The sequence below is a fragment of the Moschus berezovskii genome, chromosome 5, assembly GCF_049115385.1.
Source record: "Moschus berezovskii isolate FMDL1 chromosome 5, NW_MosBer_1.0, whole genome shotgun sequence".
NCBI lineage: Eukaryota > Metazoa > Chordata > Mammalia > Artiodactyla > Moschidae > Moschus > Moschus berezovskii.
In genome coordinates, this window is record NC_142464.1 from 81184200 (window position 1) to 81212182 (window position 27983).

Below are 27983 nucleotides of genomic sequence, written 5' to 3' on the forward strand. Positions count from 1 at the left end.
GACTATCCACAAGCTCAATAATGTAAAATATCTCAGGTATATTCTAAGGACTGCACTTCATTACCTTTGTCACCCAATAAATCCAGACAATAAACATAATTATTTCTACATCCAATAATAAGCATTGATTCCCAGACCACAGGAGAAGAGAAAACTTCTCCAGGAAGTTCATACACACTTTTCAACTGTCCACTCTTAGATTCCAAGATCCACAGTTTCCCATCAGTAGATGCTGCTGCCAATAACATTTCATTGTTATGGTTGTGGTTACGGAAAACAAAAGGCGTTGAATACACACTTGAAGTAGTTTCAAATTTCCACTGGAGGTGACCTTTCATACTACAACAGTAGATAAAGCAGTCATGAGAACCAAAAAATATTTCTTGCTCTGATGCTGAGGTACATGGGGATGAAAAGATTGGTTCATTGGTAGAGAACTGCCAAACCTGAAGGGTGATAAAGGCAAAAATAATTCATTCATCTCATTTCAACAATTCTGTAGATTAAAGCTTTATGAAATTCTTAATAAAATGTGAGAGATGTAGGCTGCTGAATGGTAAATATACAGAGAAAATAATAGCTTTCTCTGAAAAGTAAAACCCTCAGATTAGACCTCTATCCCAGTGGTAAAATCAAACATAAAAAACACCAGTGCCCTTATTACATAAATCACCACTATGCATAATATAAATTCATTTCAAACCTCATCCAAAAGTTATTACTAATATGTTCAGAGACAATGATTTCTAAGATAAAACTGCACTGAGTTTCCAGTGTATCTTATTAAAAATTGTATCTTACTCTAGTCTTCTGATGTAGGAAGAAGGAGGTAAGTAAGCTGAAAAGAAAAGTTTATGTGCAATAAGTTGAACTAAAGCTTTAAACAAAGAGCTATGAGCTGTGTGTCTACACTGTTCAGTTCAGTTCAGTCGCTAAGTCATGTCCGACTCTTTGTGACCCCATGAATCACAGCACGCCAGGCCTCCCTGTCCATCACCAACACCCGGAGTTCACTCAAACTCATCTCCATCGAGTCGGTGATGCCATCCAGCCATCTCATTCTCTGTCATCCTCTTCTCCTCCTATCCCCAATCCCTACCAGCATCAGAGTCTTTTCCAGTGAGTCAACTCGTTGCATGAGGTGGCCAAAGTATTGGAGTTTCAGCTTTAGCATCAGTCCTTCCAATGAATACCCAGGACTGATCTCCTTTAGAATGGACTGGTTAGATCTCCTTGCAGTCCAAGGGACTCTCAAGAGTCTTCTCCAGCACCACAGTTCAAAAGCATCAATTCTTTGGCGATCAGCTTTCTTCACAGTCCAACTCTCACAGCCATACATGACCACGGGAAAAACCATAGCCTTGACTAGACGGACCTTTGTTGGCAAAGTAATGTCTCTGCTTTTTAATATGCTATCTAGGTTGGTCATAACTTTCCTTCCAAGGAGTAAGCATCTTTTAATTTCATGGCTGCAATCAGCATCCGCAGTGATTTTGGAGCCCAAAAAAATAGACATATACTATTTGCTTATTTCAAAGCTACTATAGATTACCCTGTCAGCCAATATTTTAAAACACACAGGAAGAAGAGGCATAAGTCTAAGATAATGTTCACATTACCTCAGATAAAAGAGTGGGTATATTAAAATAAAAAGAGTGGGTATATTCATGATACATGGTGTGTAATCTCAATTTTCTTCCTGACTTGGACAAAATTACTTTACTCTTCCTTTGACTCATTCAGAGAAGAAAAAAAAAAAAAAGGAGTTTAAGAACCTTTGCCTTGTCTATTTAGAAATCCAAAGGTAAGCATAAATACAAATTGTTTTCTAAATAAAAAATATTAAGTGAACTTAATAAAAGATTTCATCACAGGACTTCGCTGGTGGTACATTGGATGAGATTCTGCCTGTCAATGCAGGCGACATGGACTTGGATCCCTGATCTGGGAAGATTCCACATGTCGCAGGCAACTAAAGTCCATGCCCCACAACTACTGAGGCCATTCTCTAAAGCCCTCAAATCACAACTATTGAGCCCCTGTGCTGCAACTACTGAAGCCTGAGTGCCCTAGAGTCTGTGCTCCTGAAGAAGAGAAGCCACTACAGTGAGAAGCTTGCGCACTGCAACAAAGAACAGTCCCGCTCACCACAACTAGGGAAAGCCTGCACACAGAAAGGAAGACCCAACACAACCAAAAACTTAGAACAATTGTAAAAGTTAAAAAAAAAAGACTTAAAAAAGATTTCATCACATAATAACTGGCATACAGAACAAAAGAAATTGCTAGCATATAAGGGGCAAAAACAGAATAAAATGCACCCAGAAGCAACCATAGCCATCAATGGGCTAACTTATGCTGGAGCTAGTACACTCAAGTCCACAGAATAATCCCTTAAATCAAAAACACAGAAGTTGTGCCATAGTCACTTGTGGGTGAAGAAGTAGAGATTATTATCCTAATGGAAGATCAGGAGCATACCCTGTCGATCAGGAAGTTGAAGACGGAACCTCCATACAAAGTAAATTGGGTTCTGTAACAGATTTTGGTTTTCATAGAAAAAGCAGGGGTTTATTTCAATTTTCACAACCTGAATAGAGGTTATAAATAAGTTGGCTAAAAAATGGTAACATTTTTTACATTGGACAAGGAGGATGGCAAAATTAAAACAATGTTTGGTTGCTGCTACTGCTAAGTCACTTCAGTCGTGTCCGACTCTGTGTGACCCCATAGATGGCAGCCCACCAGGCTCGCCCGTCCCTGGGATTCTCCAGGCAAGAACACTGGAGTGGGTTGCCATTTCCTTCTCCAATGTTTGGTTAGAATCTTTTAAATCTATTAGAGCATCATTCAAAAATTTAAAAATCCATGGGCTAACAATTAAAACAGAACTAGCTTTCAACACGATGGGTCAAAAAATGTATAAAATTTTACTTTAGTCATCACCAACTACTATGCCTTTGAGAAAGGTAAGTAAAACAGAACTAGACATTTTTTACCTGTTCTCCAAAGTGAGTAAAGCAGAGTAAATTTCCATCTACACAGCCAATAAAAATATACTGCAGGCAACACCGTGGAGAAGAAAAGAGTGGCTTTCCACAGGAATGTTTCCAAACTCTGTCCCCAGTGGCCTGGCATGGGCAAAACGCAATTCATAGCATTTAAACCATTCTATTCATCAATTACTTTTATAAAACAAATTCATAAACCTCCCATAGGTAACATCAGAAAATGCTACAGTAGCATGCTATTATAAGTGAAGCTAGATTATAAATGAAGTTAGTGTACATATATACATCTAAAAAATTAATGAGTGCTATTTATGAGAACTGAGATAAAAACCTGCAATAAAACCAGGAAAGAAATAACTAGCACATAAACTCTATCCTTAGAATGGACACAAAGTTATTGATAGCACTGAGAACATTCTGCCAATTTAAAAATTGATAAAGGACATAACACAGAACTTATATTTTTCTCATCACTCTAGACTTCATGTCAATCATTTTAGTGAATTCTGATCCAGTACTGTGTGGACTGTATCTAGTTGAGATCTACTTCGAATTTTCAGAATTCCAAGCAAAGGTAAAAAATATTAAATAGGTAACAAAATCAGTAAATATTATGCCTACAGGATTTATAGCCAGTAAAAGTCCTCCCAGTGTAGCAAAATACAAGTGAGATGGAATCAGGCTCAAACAAGGAGAAGAAAAAACAGTTCCTCCACATTTCAACTTCCAAACACACTTCTTTTTCTGTAAATAAGAAAGTAAAATTTTAAAAAGAGCAAAAAAGAAAGCAAATTAAGGTTTCTGAGGGTGATTCACAAAAGCAATATATCCTGTCCCTTTTAAAGTTATGTTTGTCTATCTAGGTAATATAATTTTTATTTTAGTATAAAAGTAATACATGCTTACTGTGGAGAATCAAGTTAGTATAAAAAGAAGGCAAAAGGCAATACACAGAGATTACTACTAACATTTTAGCATTTTTGCCTTGTGATCTTTTTGGCACACACACACACACACACACACATACAGTTTAATATACCCGAGATCATTCTGAATATCATACACTTTGTATATAATTTAGCTCACTTATTCTGTAAAACTTGTTAAATATTATATTAATGGATCATATCCCATATGAACATAAAATACTCTCTCTCTACCCTATTTGTAACTAATTTCTTGGTAGTATAAACAACTTGGAAATAAGATAGTCTGGTGCTTACATTTGTCCATGTTTCTGATTATTTTGCCACAATAGATTCCTAGAATTTTACTGAGTCAAAGGATATGAAATTGTTACCTATTCAAATTATCAAATTATCTTCCTCAAAAGCTTACCTCCCACAACTCTCATCAGCATTTAATGCTACCCTCTAAGCTAATAACATTTGCTCCTCTATCTTTAAAGTTTTAAATTTTCATTCCTTTGATTCTTAAACATTATATAAATTTATATACATTTACTAGCCATTTCTTCTTAAGGGTCCTGTCCATTTATATCCTTTGTTGAATATTTTTCTATCTGGACCTTTATATTTTTCTTATAGATTTATATTTTCTCTTAATTTCATTTATACTTATGAGTTTTAACTATGTCATATTTGTTTCAAAAATTTTTCCCAACTTAATTCTTTTTAATTATAATTCTTAAACTTTAAAATATTATGTAATCAGATTCTTATATAAAGTATCTTATTGATATTTTTGTGATTCTCTTCTTTCTATTGTTGATGGTAAATTCTTAAGTTCTTTATATTTCAAAACTCTGAGCAGCAAATTTGTGAAAATTTGGTAAGGAAGTTAAAAATATCTTAAGAGATTAAGGCTGTTAATTAACCCCTTAATCCTCCCAGATCACAAACTTGGAAATAGTTAATACCTGCTCCCCTAGTCAACACCACCTGATAATTTCATGCTCTTCTATTTCTGCTTATGGTGTAAAGCTGACAAACTGAATTCTTACATATATATCCAAAGCGTATGCATGCTGGTCATGAGATCCAATGTAAAGAAGTCCTGTGGTTGGATCCATGGTTGCTGAGCTTTTGACAGCATCCTCAGTACTAAACATCCAGTATTTTTCTCCACTATTACTTTTCAGAACATAAACTAACCCATTATAACAGCCTGTTGGCAAACGAAATATTAAAGATGAGATTTAGATATGTCACTGGAAAATAATTCTTTGGCCTAAATCATGATAACATATATGCGATGCTCTTCATGTGTACTTATGTACTTACTTACTATGTTTGGCTCAGATTTACATTTCAGCAAGACAGAAATGAACACTAACCACTTATGTAAAAAAACCTTTTCAGTAAGTACACCTTACATTTTCAAGGTACTATGAAGTGCTTCACTACCAAGAAAACAATGAACATGAGCATGCTGCAGCAGAAAGAGGCTGTGACAGACCTGGATTCAGATCTTGTCATGGCCATCCTTTGGGCAAAGCATCTAGCATTGCTGGGCCTCAGATTATTTTTCTGCTGAATGTGGATACAACTACATCCAGGGTTATTGTGATAATTAGGATAAATGCCCAGTACATAAAAAGTGTTCAATAAATGCTAATATTGGGACTTCCTTGGCAGTCCAGCCAAAAGAAAAAGAAATGCTGGGTTTCCCTGGAGGTCGAGTGGTTAAGAATCTGCTTGCCAATGCAGGGGACACAGGTTCCATACTGGGTTGAGGAGGATCTCAATACCAGAGAGTAGCTAAGCCCATGCAACACAACTACTGAGCCTGCGCTCTAGAGCCTGGGAACTGCAACTACAGAAGACCATGTGCCCAAGAGCCAGTGCTCCACAAGAGAAGCCACTGCAATGAGAAGCCTGCACACCACAATTAAGAGTAGGCCCCGCTCACTGCAACTAGAGAAAGCTTGAGTGCAGCAATGAAGACTCACTGCAGTCAAATAAATAAATAAATCTTAAAAAGAAATGCTAATATTAACAACACAAATATTCACTGGAAGGATTGATGCTGAAGCTCCAAAACTCTAGCCACCTAATGTGAAGACCCAACTCATTGGGAAAGACCCTGATGCTGGGAAAGATTGAAGGCAAAAGGAGAAAAGGATAGCAGAGGATGAAATGGTTAGAGGCATCACCAACTCCATGGATGTGAATCTGGGCAGACTCTAAGCGATAGTGAAGGACAGGGGAGCCTGGCGTGCTACAGTCCATGGGGGTCACAAAGAGTCGAACACAACTCAGGAACTTAGCAACAAATGTTTACTGACCTTTTATCTTATAGAGCGTACTACTGTTAGAATTTTATTCCTATTAACTCATGTAATCCTCACAGTGAAGTGTGACTATATGTACATTTTATAGAGGACAAAATTGAAGCACAGAGTTAAGTTATAGGAGAGTTATGGGCAAAACTACTCAGGTAATAAGTGGCAGAGCAAGAATTTGAATTCAAGAAGTCAAGCTCCAGAGCCTATTGTCTTGACAACTATAGTAGACTGATTTTTCCAAACTGCTGCTTGGATGAGAAGATAGAGCAGGAGTCTCTGACTTGCTGTGGCCAACAAAAACCTCCAGTTGGAAGTGGGAGTGGTCAAGATCTACAAATAAAGATCACTCAAGTTTCTGGAGTGCATGTTTAAGTCAGGGGAAGTGAAATCTAGGCATTGGCCCAACACTCTGGGTGGTTCCACCTATGATTATAACCACTACTGCCCACTTGAGGCTCAATTTCCAGAGTATCTGCTTTGCTTTCTTCTGGCAGTTACTGCTCAGAAGGGAAAGGACAGCCTACTTAGTAAAGATGAAGAGAAATGTCCTATGTAGTGGAGTATACCAGGAATAGCTGGGTAATGAGAAAGTTCCTTCAGTTCGGCTCCAGAAGAAAATGTTTTGTGACCTTGGGTTAGGCAAAGATCTCCTGGATATGACATCAAAAGCAGGATCCATAAAAGAAATTATAAAGTAGACTTTATTAAAATTAAGAACTTCTCTTCAAAAGACACTGTTAAGGGACTTCCCTCACAGTCCAGTGGTTAAGACTTCGGGCTTCCACTGTAGGGTGCATGGGTTTGATCCCTGGTCAGAGAACTAAGATCCTGCAAGCAGGGACAAAAAGCAGATCAATGGTTGGTGGTAGGGATAGGAGGAGGAATGACTATAAAGTGAAACACAAATTTTTTGGAGCAACGGACTCTTAATTGTGGTAGTGGCTACATGACAGTATGTATCTGTCAAAATACAGAACTGTGTACTACTGTATATAAACCATACATTAAAAGTACTAAGTGATAGTTACCAACACTGAATTGGATATTTGAAAATTGCTGAGAGTGAATCTTAAAAGTTCTCATTCCAGGAAAAGAAAATGGTAACTGTGTTAGGTGATGTAGGCTAACTAGACATTGTGGTAATCGTTTTGTAATATACACACACATCAAATCATTATATTGTATACCTTAAACTAATAAAACGTCATATGTCAATTACACCTCAATAAACTTGGAAATTTTTTAAAAAGAAAAAAAAAAGGACTAAGTGACCACCATGTGCTACAAGCTTTGGGTAGACACTTGGGATGCAAACAATAATCTCAATAAGCTGACTTTCATGGACTAGGGATTACTCATATTCATATGTATAACTGAAAGTTTCCTGTAGTGAAATTCTCAAAATATAAGTTTTCAATAGGAAAGGATCAAACCTAGATTCAAGTAGATCCTAGCCAGGATAACTTAAGTAGGGAGAGATATTCCTAAGTATTTAGACTGAAAAGCTTTGGTAAACAGATTCCATGAGCACGAAAGTAAAACTTAATGTAGTTTGGGGGAGAGGTAAAAAGAGAGTGATAGTCAAGGAGACAAGATACTTGAACCCCCATATCTTTGTAAAGTAAAAGTCACCTGCACCTTAAGGAAACAGAGTAGCAGATAACAGCTAACACTCAATGAGCACTTAGTCTGTCCCTGAAAAAGAAAGTACAAGTGTTAGTCGCTCAGTCTTTTTGCAATCCCATGGACTGTAGCCTGCCAGGATCCTCTGTCCATGGAATTCTCCAGGCAACACTGGAGTAGGTGAGCATTCCCTTCTCCAGGAGATTTTTCCAACCCAGGGATTGAACCCAGGTCCCTTGCATTACAGGCAGATTCTTTACTGTCTGAGCCACCAGGCATGTACTAAAGGATTCACAAACAATTATCACATTTAATCCTCTCAGAAGTTCTATGATCACTGTGGTAGTTTTAAAATATATCCACAAATTCTTTGATACTCCTCAAGAGGTGGAGCCAATTCCCCTCCCTTTGAGTGTGGGCCAGACTTAATGATGTGCTTCTAATAACAGAATAAAGCACGAATGATGATTTACAACTTTAGACACTAAAAGTACTGCATTTTTCCTCACTCACTCTCTTGGGTCAGAGAGAAGCCCATGGGGCAAGAAACTGAAGCTTCCTGCCAAAACTCAGCAAAGAATTGGTCTTGTGTTAGCTGCACTGTAAGCCATCTTGGAAGCAGATTTCTCCAGCTCAATTTAAGCTTTCACATGGTTGGAGCCACAGGAGAAACCCTGAGCCAGAACTTTCAGCTAAGCTCCTCCTAAATTCCTGATCCACACAAACTGTAAAATAATAAATGTTTATTGCTCTAAACCATTAAATTTGGGAATAATTTGTAATGCAGCACCATGTTTTATTTATTATGCCCATATACTCATGAGAAAACTGAAGTTCTAGGGAGTTCCACAACTTGTTGAAGGTCACAGAGCGGGTAATAGCCTTAGAACTAGGTTCAAACCCAGAAACTCTTGACCCAAGGCCCACACTGTGAATCAGCATGTAATTATTATTCTTTGACAGAAACCAAACCCACTATACACAGGTTTTTTAAATTTAACTTGGCTCTACTGGTACTTTCATATGGTAATTCCATTTAACTCTATAAACCTCAAATTCAGAAACTTACCCACTATAATAAAGTTTCCACACTTAGATACACATGCTGAGGATTCAATGCGATCTCCTAAAATCTGTTCCCATTTCACCTTTCCAGAGTAAAGATCAACTGCCATCATTCTATGAGAATGGGAGCCAATGTACACAGTTGCAGATGACTTATCAATAGCTGGTATTACAACCAGAGGTGAAGCATCCACACATTTGCCTGTGTCTGACCTCCACCTCACGCGTAACTCCATTTTTTCAGCCCTAATCACAGGTGTTTCCTCTTCAGAAACTTTTACAACACAGGATGGATCTTCTGACTTCCCAATAAGAGGCAGAGTATTTAGGCTTTCTCTATTTTGAATGTCAGTCTGTGAAATTAAATCAGAAGAATACGTTGAAGGGCAATGTCCCAACTTAGTTAAATACCTATCAGTATTCAAAGACAAAATCTGATTCCCTCTGCTCAGTGCAATAAAAGCATTGCTCTCATTGTCACAATTTAAAGGCATGACAGTTTCCTGATGTAAAGATTTTCCACTGGTTTCCTCTTGAGTAACGTCACTGAATTTTCTTTTCATGGCATGATTCTTGCTAAGTGTCAGATCTTTATCTGAAAAAACTGTTTGAAGGATGTGATTGTAAATCTCTAAAATAGAACTGCTGAGAATAATTTCCAGAAGCCCAGGTACTGATGTGCCAACAAGGTTTTCAATCTCATTGAGGAGCCGTATGGATTTCAAGGAATCTCCACCACTATTTAAGAAGTGTGATTCATCAGGAATCTTCAAAGCATCTTCTGAGAGACTCAGAACAGACTACAGATTGGAGAAGGGAGAAACACATTGATGTTCAAGGCCTAAAATCAGTATTTACAGTAATATGTGACAGTACTTACATTAATGAGATGAACACAGAACATACAAAATAAATTTTAACATGATTTTCTATATAGTAAAGGAGACCCTCATCATCCTACCAACAGTGTGACAAGCCTGCCCTAGGACTGCAAATTATACTTCCCTTTAGAGCAGTTTTTCTACCCATACAATAGGAAATGAAATTATAAAAACATCTGATTTACTAATTATAAAACCCACAAGATAATAACAAATGATATTTCTATAATATAGGGATAGTTATTTTCATTAACTTCACATATATATATCAGAATTATTTTCCAAGAATCTAAAAATGAAGTGGATAATACTTTTATTTAGATACCCTCTTACAAACACATCCTTCTTTAAGAAAACTCCATATTTTAAGAAAAATTACACTGACCTATAAATCAAAGGTAAATATATGTATTTCAAAAAAAGTTTTTGATTGTTTTATATATATGTGTGTGTGTGTGTATATATATATAATATAAATTCCCTTAAGCAGAAACATACACATCATTGAAATTTCTGGAATAATGATGTTAAAGCCTTTATACCACAGGCTGTGATACAGCAAGATTGGGCTATTTTTTCTACTCTGACAAGTATAACTGTACTCAACTACCTCACTTAGGGAAAACTTAAGTCAAGAGAAGTTTTGTCTATTTGTGTCTTTTATGACTACTACCTCACTTCCAATAAATCTCTGTACGGGGAGCTTAATCTAATCTTGCATTACAGAACCTAACTTTTATTTTAATACAAATTGGATAAACAAAGCTATGCTACTTAACATCTGGACAGCAGTTAACATTCTTAGAAAATTTTATCAGACTTATTAGGGTGCTACTTTCCCCGAAGACGTACAATGACTTCTTTATAACAACAAATTTGTATCTTAAAAGTTGTACCTTCCACAAATGGTGTAATTTTTCCCAAAGTTCCTCTTTTCCACTGAGCTTACACTCAGACTTCAAGTCTATGTAGTTTAAATATATCTTATTTAACTCAGAAACATCAATTTTGCCTTAATATAAAAGAAAAAAAAAACTTTTAAATTTCAACTTGAACCCTTCATATCTTCATTAGTCACAATAGACACATTTTTCATTGTTAAGGTTAGAAATCCTATAGAATAGTTTGTCATAGATAATCAATAAGAAAGAAAGCAGCCCCATGCTATCCAGAACGTAGTATCAGATAAGAAGACAGGAGAGGCTAACGTTCAACTCATTTAAAGAGTTAAAGAAACAGTACTATTTACTAAGCAATTACCACATTTTGAAATAAATATTAAAGATGAAATTGGGAAAGTAATAGAATTTGGTGATTAAGAGTACATGTTTTGAAGTCAAACAGTTCTCAATAGAATTTCAACTCTAACTAGCAATATGATTTGGGGAAAATTACTTAACCTCTTAAACCTTATTTTTCACATCAGCAACCCACTCCAGTGTTCTTGCCTGGAGAATCCCAGGGACAGCGGAGCCTGGTCGGCTGCCGTCCATGGGGTCGCACAGAGTCGGACACGACTGAAGCGACTTAGCAGCAGCAGCAAATGGGAATAATACCACCTACTCACAGGATTTTCTGAGACAGAATGAATTAACAGAGGGACTACCACAATATATATTAGTATTACTTATAACGATAAGGATTTAAGTGGTCTCTAAACTAGTTATGAACACAATTACAATCATTTGGCACTGAAACAAAGCAGTTTCAAATTATTTTACCATGAGATGTAAATGGCAGAGAATTAATTAACACAAGCTCATCTGGGATTGCATGACTTGGAAGATGTTTCTGCAGTTCTTCAAAGATGTAATCCTTTACTAAATCATTTTTAGTCACCATGAACAAAATCAATTTTTCCTGGTTATACCATATAACTGCACAAGACTCCACTTGTTGAAGACCTTCAGCAACCTATGAGAGAGATTATCCAAATCTGCCAATGAGGCATTTAAAAATAAACTTCCTAAATGCTCTGAAATCAACAAATTAAATTCTGGAATTCCCTAGAGATTTTTTTTAAAAATTGTTTCCTACCATCACTATTACCAGCACACAGGGTTCTTAGTGTTTTCCAAAAGCAATAGCTCCCAGAGCAAAATAAATTTACTTTCACAGTTATAAATATCCATTTTGTCACTTATTTAAAAAAAAACAAACTCTCTTCAACCTGAGAGTAAAGTACACAATGAATTATCCATGTCTTCTATTGTAGTTCATCATTAATACAAAAGTCTTAAGTCTAAATAATACTGATAGAGAACTCTGGCAATGCAAATTAGTTATGGCTGCCTCTAATACCTATGTTATGTTAATAGATATTTAATATTTAAACATTTCTACCTGTTGTACAAGTTCTATGTTAAGACGTTTGCCATGACGTTTGATCTGACTGTCCTTTCGTCCCAAGAAAAATATCTCTCCATCTTTTATAGTCACAAAGTCTCCTGTGGCTCTCATTGTGCCAAGTGGTACCGTCATTTCGCCATCAAGAAAACATACTCTATTTCTGCCACCTTCACAGGATATAAACACCAATGTAATAAAAATATTTAGGGAAAATAAAACCAAGAAATCAGAACATTTTCAAAAGCTCAGTTACTAAGTTTAAAAGTTTTAATACATATATAAAATTGGGGACTCACTTTTAAATGTTATCTGATAAAATTATATACAATAATAACCTTAGTAAAATAAGCAAAGTGATAAAATTTATTTCTAAAAATATATACGTGGTTCAGTTAATTTATTCTAATTAAATAAAATTCAGGCTATAAACAGAAATACAAACAACCAAGTTACAGTTTCCAAATTGCTTTTCTATCTTCCCTTAGAGTATTAGACACAGTTATCTAAAATAATCATGTGATTTATTAAATGTTTCATTGACTGTGATGATGAGATTAAAAATTACCATTACTGAAAAGAATACTAGACTTAAGAAAAACTGAGGAAAGAATAAAATTAACACAGACTTTTTTTCTTGGAAAAAAAAAACCATTCCCAATCAACAAATGTAAAACTACCTAAAAATACTTGGCCATTGCCTTCTTGAATTGTGAAACCATTAGTATCTCTGACTTCAACTACTGTTCCAAACAGTGGAAATCCCAGTTGTACAGGCAATTCACATCTATGAAAACACAACAACCCAAACCAAATTTTAAATTTTCACATGAATAGAATATTCACCAATATATTTAAATCACATTGTACCAAATGAAGAAAAAAAAAGTTTCTAATTCAAAGACTGTCAAGTGGAAAAGGTTAGGTGGAAAAGTTATCTGTTTAGATACAAAAAGCTGTAGCAGAATCTGTAGTATCAGTTTTCTGAAATCCCAGCATAGAATTCTAGATAAAACAGTGTTTCTAAAATAATGACTCCAGTGCCTATCAAAAACACTATTTGTGTTAAGACTGGAAAAATACCCTCTCTCTACTCTTCGTAGTAACTGAAACCCGTACTTCAAAGTAGAGTTAAGAATCTTCTCTGGAATCCTGTAGAAAGTTGCCCAACTTGATACCTCTGTGATGCCATAAATATTAAATATTTGTGTTTTATTGCCTACTCCTCTCCAGCTTTTGAGAACAGTTAACGATGGAAATGCTTCACCACCAAGGGCCAATATGCGAAGAGAAGTACTCGCAGATAAAACAGTTGACTTGATGAGCTGAGATCCAAATCTTCTAAGCAATGTCGGCGTTGCCTGTAAATATATAAAAAATAAACTATTTTTTCCCCTTCACTTCTTTAAAAAAAAAATTGTAGTAATTAGTTCAAAGTTTAACATTGGGAGCTCACATGGAAATTAAGGCTGTGTTTACTAAATGGCAAATCGTATTTGGAAACCTACTGAAGCAGCATTACCTTTTTAATGTGGATATAAATTTTGCATTAGTAAAAAACTTAAGCACAGTATTGTTTCATTATGCAATTTATAGACAAAAAGGTTTAAAGATAAAAACAACAAAATCTATAAAATCAATTTACATTTCTTCCTTCATTATTTCTATGTAGAAAAAGTATATAGTGTTTTTAAAATGTGCTTAAGCAGCACAATGAGTAAAGACTTTAAAAAAGAACTTTATTAAGATAATACTGTCATATAAATTATACATGTTTAAAGTGTACAGATTTTGAGATATATTGTTGGTGAAACTGTCACCACAATCCAGATAATGAAAATATCCTTCAGCCCTAAAATTACCTATGTACCATTATACTCCTACCCTCCAACTGGACCCCTCCTCCAGCCAACTGCTGATCTATTTTTTGTCACTTATGGTCAGTTGACATTTTTTAGAATTTTATAAAATGGAATCATACAACAAGTATTATTATAACCTGGCTTCTTTCATTCTGTATTGAGTGAAAATGCCTTGTGATTCACGATCTATATATCAATAGTTCATTCTTTTTTGTCTCAGTCTATTCAGGGTGCTATGACAAAATACTATAGACTGGGTAGGATAGAAACAACAGGAATGACCCACTGACTTGTCTTATACATGCAGATCTGGACTATGTAAACTACCAATATGTCACTTCGATGTATAACTTTTTGTCTCAAAAATGTATGTAACTGTGCTTTGACTTCTAACAGGCAGAATAGTCCTCAGATCTTTCTGGGCTATCATCCTCAAGTTGGCTCAAATAAAATTCTCTATTTCTTTCTTAGATTGACTAATTTTTCATCAACACATTTTATATTTCCTGAGACTTGTTTCATGACCCAGCATACACTCTATCCTAGGAAATCTTTGATTTACTTGAAAAGAATGTGTACTCTGAATTTGGTGGATCGTGTTCTGCATATGGAATTTGGCTGAGAATGTTCTTCTTTATTATATGTGCACTGATTTCTGTCTAGTTTTTCATTTAATTACTGAAAGTAGGGTATTAAATGAAAGTGACAGAGGAGAGTGAAAAGGTTGGCTTGAAGCTCAACATTCAGAAAACGAAGAACATGGCATCTGGTCCCATCACTTCATGGGAAATTGATGGGGAAACAGTGGAAACAGTGTCAGACTTTATTTTTTTGGGCTCCAAAATCACTTCGGATGCTGATTGCATCCATGAAATTAAAAGACACTTACTCCTTGGAAGGAAAGTTATGACCAGCCTAGATAGCATATTAAAAAGCAGAGACATTACTTTGCCAACCAAGGTCCGTCTAGTCAAGGCTATGGTTTTTCCCGTGGTCATGTATGGATGTGAGAGTTGGACTGTGAAGAAAGCTGATCGCCGAAGAATTGATGCTTTTGAACTGTGGTGCTGGAGAAGACTCTTGAGAGTCCCTTGGACTGCAAGGAAATCCAACCAGTCCATTCTAAAGGAGATTAATCCTGGGTGTTCATTGGAAGGACTTATGCTGAAGCTGAAACTCCAATACTTTGGTCACCTCATGCGATGAGTTGACTCACTGGAAAAAAGTCTGATACTAGGAGGGATTGGGGGTAGGAGGAGAAGGGGACGACAGAGAATGAGATGGCTGGATGGCATCACCGACTCGATGGACATGAGTTTGAGTGAACTCTGGGAGTTGGTGATGGACAGGGAGGCCTGGCGTGCTGTGGTTCATGGGGTCGCAAAGAGTTGGACATGACTGAGCGACTGAACTGAACTGAACTGAGGGTATTAAAATTTCAAACCATTGAGTCAATTTGTTTTTCCTTTTAGTTTTGTCCATTTTTGCTTCATGTATTTGGAACCTCTAATTTTAGGCAAATATCATCTTGTTTATATAACAATGTACTTCTTGATGTACTGACCAGTTTTTATTGTTATGAAATGTTTTGTTGTGGATTTTTCGTTTGCTTGTTTGTAACTTGCCAGGCTAAATGTGAATTCTGTCTCCCTTGTGATATGTGGCCACTAATGTTGCTGCTTAGTTGACTTTTAAAATACATATTCAGGAATTCCCTGGAGGTCCTGTGGTTAGGACTCAGTGCTTTCATTGCTGTGGCCCAGATTCAATCCCTGGGGGGGAAACTAAGATTCCACAAACTGTGCAGTATAGCCAAAAAATAAATAATAAAATACATATTCTCATTTTCAAGTCTTACTTCCTTAGGGTCACCTTGTGTCTATATAGCTCAGAAGTCAACCAATGATTGGACAGATTGTCCATACAGATGAATCTGGGAATGGACTGATGTTGGTACTCAGTCATCAAGTTGTGTCTGACCAAGTTGTGTCCGACTCTTTGTGAACTGTGGAAAGCCAGGCTTCCCTGTCCCTCACTGTCTCCTGGAGTTTTCCCAAGTTCAAGTTCATTGAGTCGGTGACACCATCCAACCATTTCATCCTCTGTCGCCCCCTTCTCCTCTTGCCCTCAATCTGTCCCAGCATCACAGTCTTTCCCAATGAGTCGGCTCTTCACATCAGGTGGCCAAAGTGTTGGAGCTTCCAGCTTCAGCATTGGTCCTTTCAATGAGTATTCAGAGTTGATTTCCATTAGGACTGACTGATTTGATCTCCTTGCTGTCCAAAAGACTCTCAAGAGTCTTCTCCAGTATCACAGTTTAAATGCATCAATTCTTTGGCGCTGTGCCTTCTTTATTCAAAATTAAGTCATTTTCAAGTCTAATCCAGCTTGTATTTTCCATGGGCCTTTTTGTATCTCTTATGTGCATGCATGAAGCCTCACTGTCAGCCAGCAATGTGTTTGCCCTTCTTACCACTGAAACTTCAGGCCACAGACTCCCATTTCTACTGCAAAACTCAGCAGTTTTTAAAAACATAACCACTTTTCAGATGGTTGTATGTCTACAGTTGATTTCCAAGTGTGGAAATGGCTATTTTTGTCAATTTTGTCCAACTTTATAGTTACTTTTTGGGGGAGAAGATTTGCCAGTCTCCTCACTTGGCCATAGTCATAGGTTCCATGTAAGTATTTTTAAATGGCTTCTTTCAATAAAAGGACAACCTGAATTTTAATTCAGGGAGGCTATTTAAGGTTATGGCATGTCAAAATATTTTAGTAGGTTGACCCTACATCCCAGCATGTACTTATTGTTAAATCAAGTTCTTAACTGTCCCACCAAGAGTCTTATCATAAAGAAAATCTCCTGTCAAAATGATGGCTCATGGCTTCCCTGGTGGCTCAGTGCTAAAGAATCTGCCTGCCAATGCAGGAGACCTGGGTTCGATCCATGACCCAGGAATATCCTACATGCTGCAAGGCAACTAAGCCCATGCACCAAAACTCTTAGGCCTGTGCTCTACAGCCTGGGAGCCTCAACTACTGAGTCCATGGGCCACAACTACTGAAGCCCACATACCCTACAGCCCATGCTCCGCAACAAAAGAAGCCACTGCAATGAGAAGCCCACGTACCGCAACTAGAGTAGCCCCCACTTACCACAACTAGAGAAAAGTCTGGCAGCAATGAAGACTCAGAACAGCCAAAAATAAATAAAATCATAAAAAAAATATGATGGCCAAATGGTTCTGTTCTCCATTTACAATAAGGTGAATCTGAAATATTCTGGCCTACTTTCTAGTGTTAAGTATAATGTCAACTTTGAATTCTATAAATAAATGCACAACTATCAATATTTTGCAAGGTAAATCACAGTAACACTTTTCAGATACTCATATAAGCGGAAATTATGAATTTAGTGGTACAATACAACTCAACATCCTTTGCAACCAATCATCATAGGCATAAGAAAACAGGACTTAGCAAATGACAGGGGGAAAAAAGCAATTAGAAAATGTTACAGTTTCTTCTAAATTGTCTAAGTAGAAATTCACGTAAAAATGAAAAACACTTATATTGACAATTTAGTAGCTAGAAATCTAAGATTCTGCTCTAACTAAAACATTTCACTTTTAAAAGGCATGAAATTTAAATAATGTAACATTGTTACCCAGAGTATGCAAAAAATGCCCAAATATACTTTAGGTTTGTGAGAAACCAAATATTGAGCCTTTCTTTGCAAGAGAAAACTCCTTACTCCTGAAATAAAGAGGTTCTTCATTTCCTCAAACATTTAGTCCATCTCACTTTAGGGCCTTTCTTCCCCACAATAATTCAAGATATTCTATTTTTTCAAATTTTTAAAACTTTAATAGCATATATTCTCTTTGAAAGCTTTTAAGACCCTTGCTTAGTATCCAGTTAGATTTGGATAAGGTTGTTAGTAAATAAAATCTGTACAAGGAGCCCTTACAAAATCAAATGTGATCTGCTAATAATATTTCAAGTAAGTATAAATTGTGAGTTCTATCAAATCACAATGAAGTTATATGTGAAAACTGCTGTATTTGGGGAACAGAGTTAGTAAGTATGTATCCATTTCTCAGAAGGATCTATGATCCCAAAAGGTTAAAAACCAATGCTAAAGTAAATTTGTCTGCTGTTGCTGCTGCTAAGTCACTTCAGTCGTGTCCGACTCTGTGTGACCCCATAGACGGAAGCCCACCAGGCTCCCCTGTCCCTGGGATTCTCCAGGCAAGAACACTGGAGTGGGTTGCCATTTCCTTCTCCAATATGTGAAAGTGAAAAGTGAAAGTGAAGTCGTTCAGTCGTGTCCGACCCTTAGCGACCCCACGGACTGTAGCCTACCAGGCTCCTCTATTCATTGGATTTTCTAGGCAAGAGTACTGGAGTGGCGTGCCACTGCCTTCTCCGAAATTCGTCTGAGATTGTGCTAAAACATTCAGCAAGGGGATCAGATTTAAAGAGGCATAACACACTGGTGACATACAAGGGAAGTTTCCTTTCTCTAAGTAACTATCACTCAAGTCTATTAAGGAACTTGTTTTCCCTGAAAAATTATGCTCCTTGAATTTTATAGGAAAATAAAAGCTATATTAAAATCTTGCCCAGGTTCATAGAATAATTCACCAACAGATGAGAAAATTTATATCACCGATACCCAGCAAGCCACATGGCTATAATGATTTCATTTATGTACCTATATCTATACTTATATATATATATATATATATATGATTTTTTTTTAACAGGATGAAAAACCCATTGCCCAAAAAGAAAGTCAGCATCAGGGTTTGTCTCTGGGGAAGAAATTTAATGTCCTCTCAAGTCTCATTTAAAAACTTTTTGATTTATCATGATCTGCATATAATTCTATTAATTAACCACTTACAATGAAATATCTTAAGGCCAGTGTACCAGTCACATACTTTTAGATATATTTTTAAAATCTTTTAAAATGAAAAATTTTTTAAATATTTGTTTTTTTAGGTTGATATACTGAGGTAAAAATCAGAAAATCTAAATTTCTAAGTCAATTATAATCTAACTTATTTAAACCAATTTTTAGTGGGAAACAAAATAAAATCAAAACTTTAAGAAAGGAGAGGCATATCTCAACAGGTTTGAGTAAAAGTCGAGTTCCTTTACTTATTATAATATGCACAAATTGCACAGAAAAAGAATTTTCTATTAAATAAACAGAACCGATTTTTTTTTCATTCTCAAACAAAAAGTGACATCATCAGGTGACAGCCCTTGATAATCTAACTAGATTACCATCAATCCACTGTAAAGAGCTATAGAAATACAATATATATTCTAACACACAATATTGAACAATGATAGACAAAACATTTTATTTGCTCATAAACTGTACCTGTAAAATGGTCACTCTGTGATGGGAAAACAGAACAGCAGCTAATTTTGATGGGACCACTTTGACAGAAGTTGGCACAATAAGCAAAGAGGCACCACTTGACAAAGCAACAAATATTTCCACCACAGAAGGATCAAAGGTCAGAGGTGAAGCCAGAAACAAAACATCTTCATGAGTGATTTCAAAAAGCAACCTGAGGCAAGACAGAATGTAATTACGAGAAATGCCTACCATTTAGTAAACATAGATCCTAAAAAAGTATTTATGATCATTAAGTTTCCAGATACTAGCCAGATTTATTTTTCTCTCTTAAACAAAATGATGCTATTAATTCTAGAACTCTTCTTCATAAATTTAAGGGTTAAAAGCCATTTTAAGCAGTGTCTACTTTTTACCATGCCATATTTTATGCACTTAAGTACTACTTGAAGGGATTTTGTAGGTATGATTAAGGTTCCTAATCATCTGACTTAATCAAAAGGGAGGTTATACTGGATTGGCTGGCTTTTCTCAGTTGGAAGGCCTTTAAGAGAGTGTTTAGGGGACTCCTCTAGAAGTCCAGTAGTTAAGACTTTGTGCTCCCAATGCAGAGGGCATGAGTTCAATCCCTGGTCAGGGAACTAAGACCCTGCATGCCACATGGCATGGCCAACAAAAAAAAAGAGAGCGTGTTTAGGCTTTCTCTGAAAAAGAGACTCCATAGAGCAGCTGGGTCAGCAATTATTCTCCCTTTCCCCTGGATCCTCTTTCCTGACTTGCCTGTGGACAAGCACATGCCCACTGGGTTCAGTCTATTCACAATCACCCTTTCTAATTGTCTACCCAATGGACTTCAGTCTTGATAGCCAGCCTCTACAAGTATAAGTAAACTCCTTTTAAGAGATCCCTGATAAATCCTCCTGGTTCTGCTTTTCTGGTAGAATCTTGACTTACTGTATACTACATCTTCAGTGATGATCAACAGAGACCTCTGACTCCCTTTTCTCATTATTTGACAATTTTTCTCAGTATCTCAACAAAGAACAGAACAATACATAGGTGGTAAGGATATTACTGAGCATGGATGGTCAGTGATGAGATGAAGACACTGCTTGAATTTAAAGACAAAAAACTGGCAATTCTCTGTCAGTCCAGAGGTTAGGGATTGGTGCTTTCACTGCTGTGGTTAGGTTCAATCCCTGGATGGGGAACTAAGATCCTGTAAGTCACTTGGCACAGCCAAGAAAAAAAAATTAGCAACAAAAAACTCACTGTATCGAGAATTAGGAATTACCTTAACTTCAAAATATCTTAAAGTATGGTATTGTGGGGACCCACTTGGAACCCCAGAGTTGGTATAAAAATTATTTCAAGCTGAAGACATTTTGGATTCAACAGATGCAGAAAGAAGCCTTCTTGGAACTTTCCTTATCTGACTGACAGCAGAAACCTCTGGGGAATGAGACTGCTATAAATTCCATCTTCAGGGTAACTTTTACTCCCAGAAAGTGCACCAAGAATAAACCTACCATAAACCCCTTCCACCCTCTACAGGGGACTTTTATGGCCCCGAAGATGATGAAAACTATTCTCAAGTGCACAGGTCAACGTTACCAGTTTACTTCCTTTTGTCTTTCCTAAAGAAACCTATCTGTATTTCCCATAGAAGCCTTTTCTTACCCTCCCTTTTCCCTACTGTGATGTAGATAAGCTCCAATTTTAACCATTTCTAAAGAAGATGTATATCCACCCAGTACTTTAAACATCATCTCTTCCCATCTCATAGTATCTTACTCCTTTACTCCTTTCTTCTACTTGATTATCCAAACCAATCCTCTCCACCAGCTCTTTATGTCCAGCCTACAGCTCTCCCATATAAAAGCAAAGGAAAAAAACTACACCTTCCCATAATTCTTTCACTTCTATTAAAACTAGTTTCTAGAAAATAACACCTTATTTTTGCTGTTTCCGTATCTTTATCCCTTATTTTCTTATCTCTAGCCTGTACAGTCTTCAGCTCTGGGAATTAGAAGCAAAAACTCATTAAAGACCAGAACTGTCAATTACAGCAGACACCTCTGCAGCATTTAACCATTCCTTCCTTTTAGATCTGGGCATAGAAAATGGCAGCCACCAGATATCTCTGCCTCCGTTCCGTTCCATCGCTCAGTCGTGTCCGACTCTATGCGACCCCGTGGACTGTAGCCTACCAGGCTTCTCCATCCATGGGATTCTCCAGGCAAGAATACTGGAGTGGGTTACCATTTCCTTCTCCAGGGGATCTTTCCAACCCAGGGATCGAACCCGGGTCTCCCACATTGGAGGCAGACGCTTTAACCTCTGAGCCACCAGGGAAGCCCTATCTCTGCCTACTGAGCACTAATAATGTAGCTGCTCCATACCGAGATGTGTAACGTGTAAAATATACTCTAGAACTTGAAAATAACTAGTGTACAAAAAATAATGTAAAATACCTCACTAATATATTTATACTGATTACATATTAAAATGATAATATTTGGGGTATATTGAATAATATTGTTAAATTAATATCACTTTTTACTTTTTACATGTGGTTGCTAAAAACTTTTTAGTTACATAAAACTCACAATGACATAAAATTACATATGTGTCTCATGAGGTTTCTAGTTCCACTTGTTTCCTCCTTCGATTTCCTAAGACTACTTTTCTCTGTCTGGTTCCCTTCCCCATCTATTTTCTCCTTTCTTCAAAAGTTGAGAATCTCAACTTTACAGAGATTACTCATCTCCCAGCCATAACAGTAAAACCAACTGCACAATGCTACAGAAGTAAACTTAATGAAATGCAATGGTTCCTTATTACCTTTTGGATTAAGTTCAAACTTCTCCAACAGAGGATATCCGGCTCCTGCCCCTCAGGTCGTAAGTCTCCTACTCTTCAGCTCAGACCCAATGCACCCTAGCAAGCCAAACTCCTCCTTTCTCCCATACCTCTGCTAGGAATGTTTTCTCTCTTATTAATAATTAAGAAGCACATTTTCCAAACATATCATTTGCTATTTGGCTCCAGGTCTGGATCAAATGGGTAAAGCCCTACTCTGCAGAGAACTGAAGTTCAGATATAGCTGAAACAAGAGACCCAGGTTAATTAGAACTGTCAACAGGAACAAGAGTTATAAAGAACAGATGGTTAAAAATTCATTTTTCTCCTTTAAATTACAAGTTCTGAAGAAGGATTCTAAGAACAGAACTTACCGAAAATGCTGGATGTTTGGCACTATACATGCATGCGGGACTCTGACGATCTTAGGTATCCCTGTAGTGCCTGACGTATGGAGAACATAGGCCAAGCAGTGCTTCAGCCTCGCATCCATGTGCTCTTCTGACTTTTCTTCACTGCTGCTCTCAGAATTCACACTCTTTGTCATCTTTCCTTTTTCATATTTCTCTTTTCTATCATTTAGCACCAGGCTTACCTCGACATTTTTCCAGTGAAGTCTGAAGAGTACTAGGTCATTATGTTCTACTGTAAGCATATCATAGTTCAATAACGCTTCATAGGAAGACTTGAATTTCTGTATTAAATGGGGAACAAAGTTTATTATCATATAGTTTAATATTCTATAGAATATTAAGTTTAGTATTCTATAGAATACTGAGTATTCATTTAGCACAGCGTTTTTAAGTGTAACGGACCTTTGAACATGGGTTTGAACTGCACTGGTCCACTTGTATGTGGGTTTTTTCCAGTAAATACGTATTACTCCATCTGAGTTAGATGAATCTAGGGATGTGGAATTACAATTGTAAAGTTATAGGTAGATTTTTCCACTGAACGGGATTCGGCATCCCTAATCCCCAATTTGTTCAAGGGTCAACTGCACTTGCACTTTATCCAGGAATAAAAAGAAAAATGAGAAATCTCCAAGAGTAAAGTGCTATCCTTACTTTGAAACTCACCTTTAACATAGAGACATAAAAGCACACAACTGCACTGCAATGTGATTTGACAATGAAATATGCTTCAAATGTGAATGAAAACAGAGAAGGCTGAACTTAACTTGCCTGGAAGGTCAGAGATTGATTCTTCATATGTAATGTCTGTGTTATAAGTAGCTATTCTCCAAATAAAGACAAGGGGTATTTAGACAATGAATAAACAGTATCTGACCTGACAATGTTGGTGTTAGAACAGTAAGCATTCCAATAAGCTGCAAAACTGGGGGAGAGAGAGATGAGTAGTGCTGTTGACCAGAGATGAGTTGCTAATCCTTAATAACTATATCCTCAAAACCAAGCAGTTTAGATCGTAATCTGTGATAGTATCCAACTGAAAGTGGCAATAGCACAGACTAGACTTTGCTTATCAAGAAGAGAATGATATGCAATTCTATAAGTAAGTGCCTTTAATGAACTTCCGTAACAATTCAGATATACTTACTCCTTGGAAGAAAAGTTATGACCAATCTAGACAGCATATTAAAAAGCAGAGACATTACTTTGCCAACAAAGGTCCATCTAGTCAAGACCACGGTTTTTCCAGTAGTCATGTATGGATGTGAGAGTTGGACCATAAAGAAAGCTCAGCACCGAAGAATTGATGCTTTTATACTATTGTGTTAGAGAAGATTCTTGAGAGTCCCTTGGACTGCAAGGAGATCCAACCAGTCCATCCTAAAGGAGATCAGTCCTGGATGTTCATTGGAAGGACTGATGCTGAGGCTGAAACTCCAATACTTTGGCCATCTGATGCGAAGAGCTGACTCATTTGAAAAGACCCTGATGCTGGGAAAGATTGAGGGCAGAAGGAGAAGGGGACGACAGAGGATGAGATGGTTGGATGGCATCACCGACTTAATGGACATGAGTTTGGGTAAACTCCGGGAGCTGGTGATGGACAGGGAGGCTGGGCGTGCTGCAGTCCATGGGGTCGCAAAGAGTCAGACATGACTGAGCGACTGAACTGAATATCTGCCTGAAGAGTCTGTTGCAGCAGAAATGAATAGAAAGGGCCTATGAACAAAGAATCAATAGAGCTTGGTGACCTTCTGGACAGGGAGTGAGCCTAAGATTGCTGAATTTCTGACTCAGTTATCTGGTAGATTGAAACAGATTAAAACAGAAGTTTCCTTTGAATATATCTTTTTAGGTTGATAAACAGCAGCTTAATGAAGTATAACAAGTTTTCACAATAAAAAAATTAATATAAATGAGAGAAAAAGGTCACAACTCAGGAGCCAGCAGTGCTTTCTATTTGTACTTGTTTTGTGTTTTATTAGGTAGAGTGTAGTATGTTCTATAGTGTAAAAAAAAAAAAAATTAAGGCCCACTTTTTCTTAAGACCAAGCTCAAACACTGTTCTCCATTAAAACTGTCCTATCTCTACTAGTTTGTGTATAGTTCGCTTAGGGTGGGTGATATCACACTACGTAGACCTTGGAAGTACTAATCTTTTCTCTCCAACTATATAAGCAACTGCCAGGCAAGAATTCTGTCTTAGGTTACTTTCACATACTAATAATATCCTCCCAAACACCCTGTTCTAGTGCAGGCTTTCTCAGTCTCAAAATTATTGACGTTTTAGACCAGATATATCTTTTTGGGTTTGTACACTGTTGGACTTGAGCAGAATCCCTGACCTCTACCCATTAGATGCCAGTACCATCCCCTTTCCATCATGATCATAAAAAATATCTCAACATGCCAGAATGTTTGCTGGCATGTAAAATCACGGCCAGCTGAGAACCACCACTCTAGGAGATCCTGGGTATACAGTAAATGCTCAATAAATACTTCTGTTTGCTCTTGTGTTAAGAGACGGAAGAACACTTACACCATCATGAAAATTATGGAAAAGGAAGCAAGGTATTTTTTATGGGGTTTGCTATGCATCCAACTCTGTCTTATATGCAGTTAGAAAGACTAGCTTGATATTGACAATTAATTCTTCCACCCAACCACCCCATCTACAAACCTTTCACCAAGGCTGTTTAAAAACCTGAACCTCACACTCTCATTTTAGTTTCGCTTGTGTGTGCATGCGTGCTCAGTTGCTTCTGTCATGTCCGACTCTTTGTGACCCTATGGACTGTAGCTCCTCTGTCCATGGAATTCTCCAGGCAAGAATACAGGAGAGGCTAGCCATTTCCTTCTCCAGAGGAATCTTCCTGGACCCAGGGATTGAACCTGGGTCTCCTGCACTGCAGGTACATTTTTTGCCGCTGAGCCACCAGGGAAGCCCTTAGTTTTGCTTATCAACAAATAACCAATTTGAGGAACAGAAAACTGTGGTCAGACAACCATACATGGATATTCAGAAAATATTTATTTACCAAATTAATACTCACTGCCTCTTTCTGGAGGCCCTATTCTAATACCTATTATTCTATAGGAAGCCCCCATATACCTGAAGCTCTTGAATTGTCTTACTGAAGTATGTTACAGATACAGATGCATATATACACAAATAGGTGAAAGGCATTTAAGTTACTCTCAAATATAAAATGATTCATATAGGAAATGATAGTAATAGGCTAACTTGAATTTTTTTCCATGGTAAAACAATTTTATAAACAAAAAATGAAGAAATAATCATGAAACATGGGCTGCCCCTTGCTTAACATATAATACCGATTTTGCACCTAAGGCAGTGTTTCTTGACTAGAAGTGACTCTGGTTGGCAGTCACTTAAAAATTTAAAAAATAATATATTTAGTTTTCCAGAAAGATCTGGCCTAAGTGCCAATCTCTTTCTCAAAATCTAAGCTTGGATACAGTTCTTTAATGTTGCTGACTACTGTAAGTTGGCATAAAGATACAAAGATAAGAGTATCAAGTATTGGGACTTCCCTGGTACAGTGGTAAGACTCCATGCTTCCAGTGCTGGAAGTATGGGTTTAATCTCTGGTCAGGAACTAAGATCCCACATGCCACATGACCCAAAAAAAAAAAAAAAATCCAGTATTATAAAAGTTTCCTTTGGAAACTTTGGAAAGAGAAAGTACATTCAAGGCAATGCACAATTCATTATTATGAGGGCAGAAGATATGTTCATGTCATTGAGCAGTGGTTCTCAATGGGGCACAGATGGTGGAGGATACCTCCAGGAGACATTTGGCAAAGTCCGAAGAAAATTTTGGTTGTTACCATTTAGGGGTGCCACTGACGCCTGTTAGGTGAGTTCATGGGGTTACTAAACATCTTATAATGTAAAGGACACTCCTCACAACAAACAATTATCCAACCCAAAATGTCAACAGTGCTGAGACTGAGAAACTTTGCTGAGTTAGTGAATTTAGAAATCAAGATGGGGATGAGACTCCCTTCAATTGAAAAGTAAAACACATTAAAAAAAAAAAAACTCAAATAGCCACACTTACACTTATATGCGCTTTTTCAACAAGGATATACTTCAGATTACACTTTTTCATAAAATGAATTGATAATGCTGGTGGTGAATCTGGATCAACAGGAGCATAAGCAGCGGGGACTTGGAGAATTCTAAAGAAACAAAGGACAGAGTCAGCACAGGATATCTGTTGAAAATAATCTTACTTTAAGATATCAAATTTTCAGTTCTAAAAAACCTTACCCTAATATCCAAGAGGGTAAGTTTATTGTAGGATGACAGTAGAGACCAATTTCCCGAATTCCTTGAAAGTCACAGTGTAACAGCAGAAAATTCGATAATTCTGAAGCAGCATTAATCACAGTCTTGTAGGTATAGTAGACTGGAGGCTGGTTGTTACATTCATCAAAACACACAGCTATTTTATCTGAATAAAGGGAGGCAGCCTGATGCACCAATTCCTGAAGAGTCATTTCACTGACGCTTATCTGAACATCACTGGTAGCAGAGAACTCTACCTATATCAAGAAATGTTAGAGGAACAAGGAGCTTCGTGGAGTTTGTTGCAGGGGGTAGGGTGGGGCGATGTTTGGAGAAAAAATTCTATACAATCACTCCTCATAAAAATGACTATATCAAAGACACAATTAGAGAATTGCTGAACTATGAACTGTCCATGGTAACTTTGCTGAGAATAACAGGGTTGAAAGTTTGATACAATCAACCTAATTCCCTGTCAGAATTGGAAGCAAATATGAGAGGGGAATGGTATATACACAGATGAGGATGAAACAAATAGAAATGCAGAATTCTCCCAAAACAGACCACAAAGTAGAAAACAAATAAGTAAATTATTACCTAGTAAAACCAAATTCAAAGTACCATATGCTTAGTTTATTCATTTTTCTTCTTACAGGTTGATTAAAATCATTAAAATCCTGTACAGTAACTTTGAAAAAGCTGATTTAAGTGAAGTCTGATTTTAGGAACTGAACGAAGATGAAAACAAAATCAATCTCTGATAGAAAAAAGAGAAAAACAAACTTACATTTATCTAATTTTAGTCCTCGTTAAATAAACTGTGCTTATTATTATTATTATTAATATAATACTTTTCAAAGGTCACAACAAGTCACTTTTATAACTGTTAAGAACTAAGCTCTTCATATTCTAGTTTGAAATATATATATTTATAACATATATATCATACACACACACACACATGTATATATATATATATATATA

General features: G+C 36.8%; 1 protein-coding gene across 4 annotated transcripts; it reads right to left on the reverse strand.

The window, feature by feature from the left end:
- Positions 1 to 5: 5 nt before the first annotated feature.
- Positions 6 to 27966, reverse strand: AASDH (aminoadipate-semialdehyde dehydrogenase). 4 transcript variants are annotated; one of them, XM_088836352.1, is made up of 14 exons: positions 26982 to 27966; positions 26770 to 26890; positions 22646 to 22965; positions 19431 to 19623; positions 13293 to 13534; positions 12854 to 12960; positions 12171 to 12343; positions 11549 to 11741; positions 10724 to 10839; positions 8951 to 9299; positions 4975 to 5138; positions 3633 to 3755; positions 3000 to 3131; positions 6 to 446 (listed from the first exon to the last, which is right to left on the reverse strand). In XM_088836352.1, the coding sequence occupies exons 1-14, from the start codon at positions 27209 to 27211 to the stop codon at positions 33 to 35; spliced, it is 2877 nt and encodes a 958-aa protein (XP_088692478.1). In that variant the 5' UTR covers positions 27212 to 27966; the 3' UTR covers positions 6 to 32. The 4 variants fall into 4 exon arrangements, with proteins under 4 accessions (XP_088692478.1, XP_088692476.1, XP_088692479.1 ...); XM_088836350.1 differs by having other exon boundaries at positions 8951 to 9746; XM_088836351.1 differs by having other exon boundaries at positions 169 to 339; positions 8951 to 9746.
- Positions 27967 to 27983: the final 17 nt, after the last annotated feature.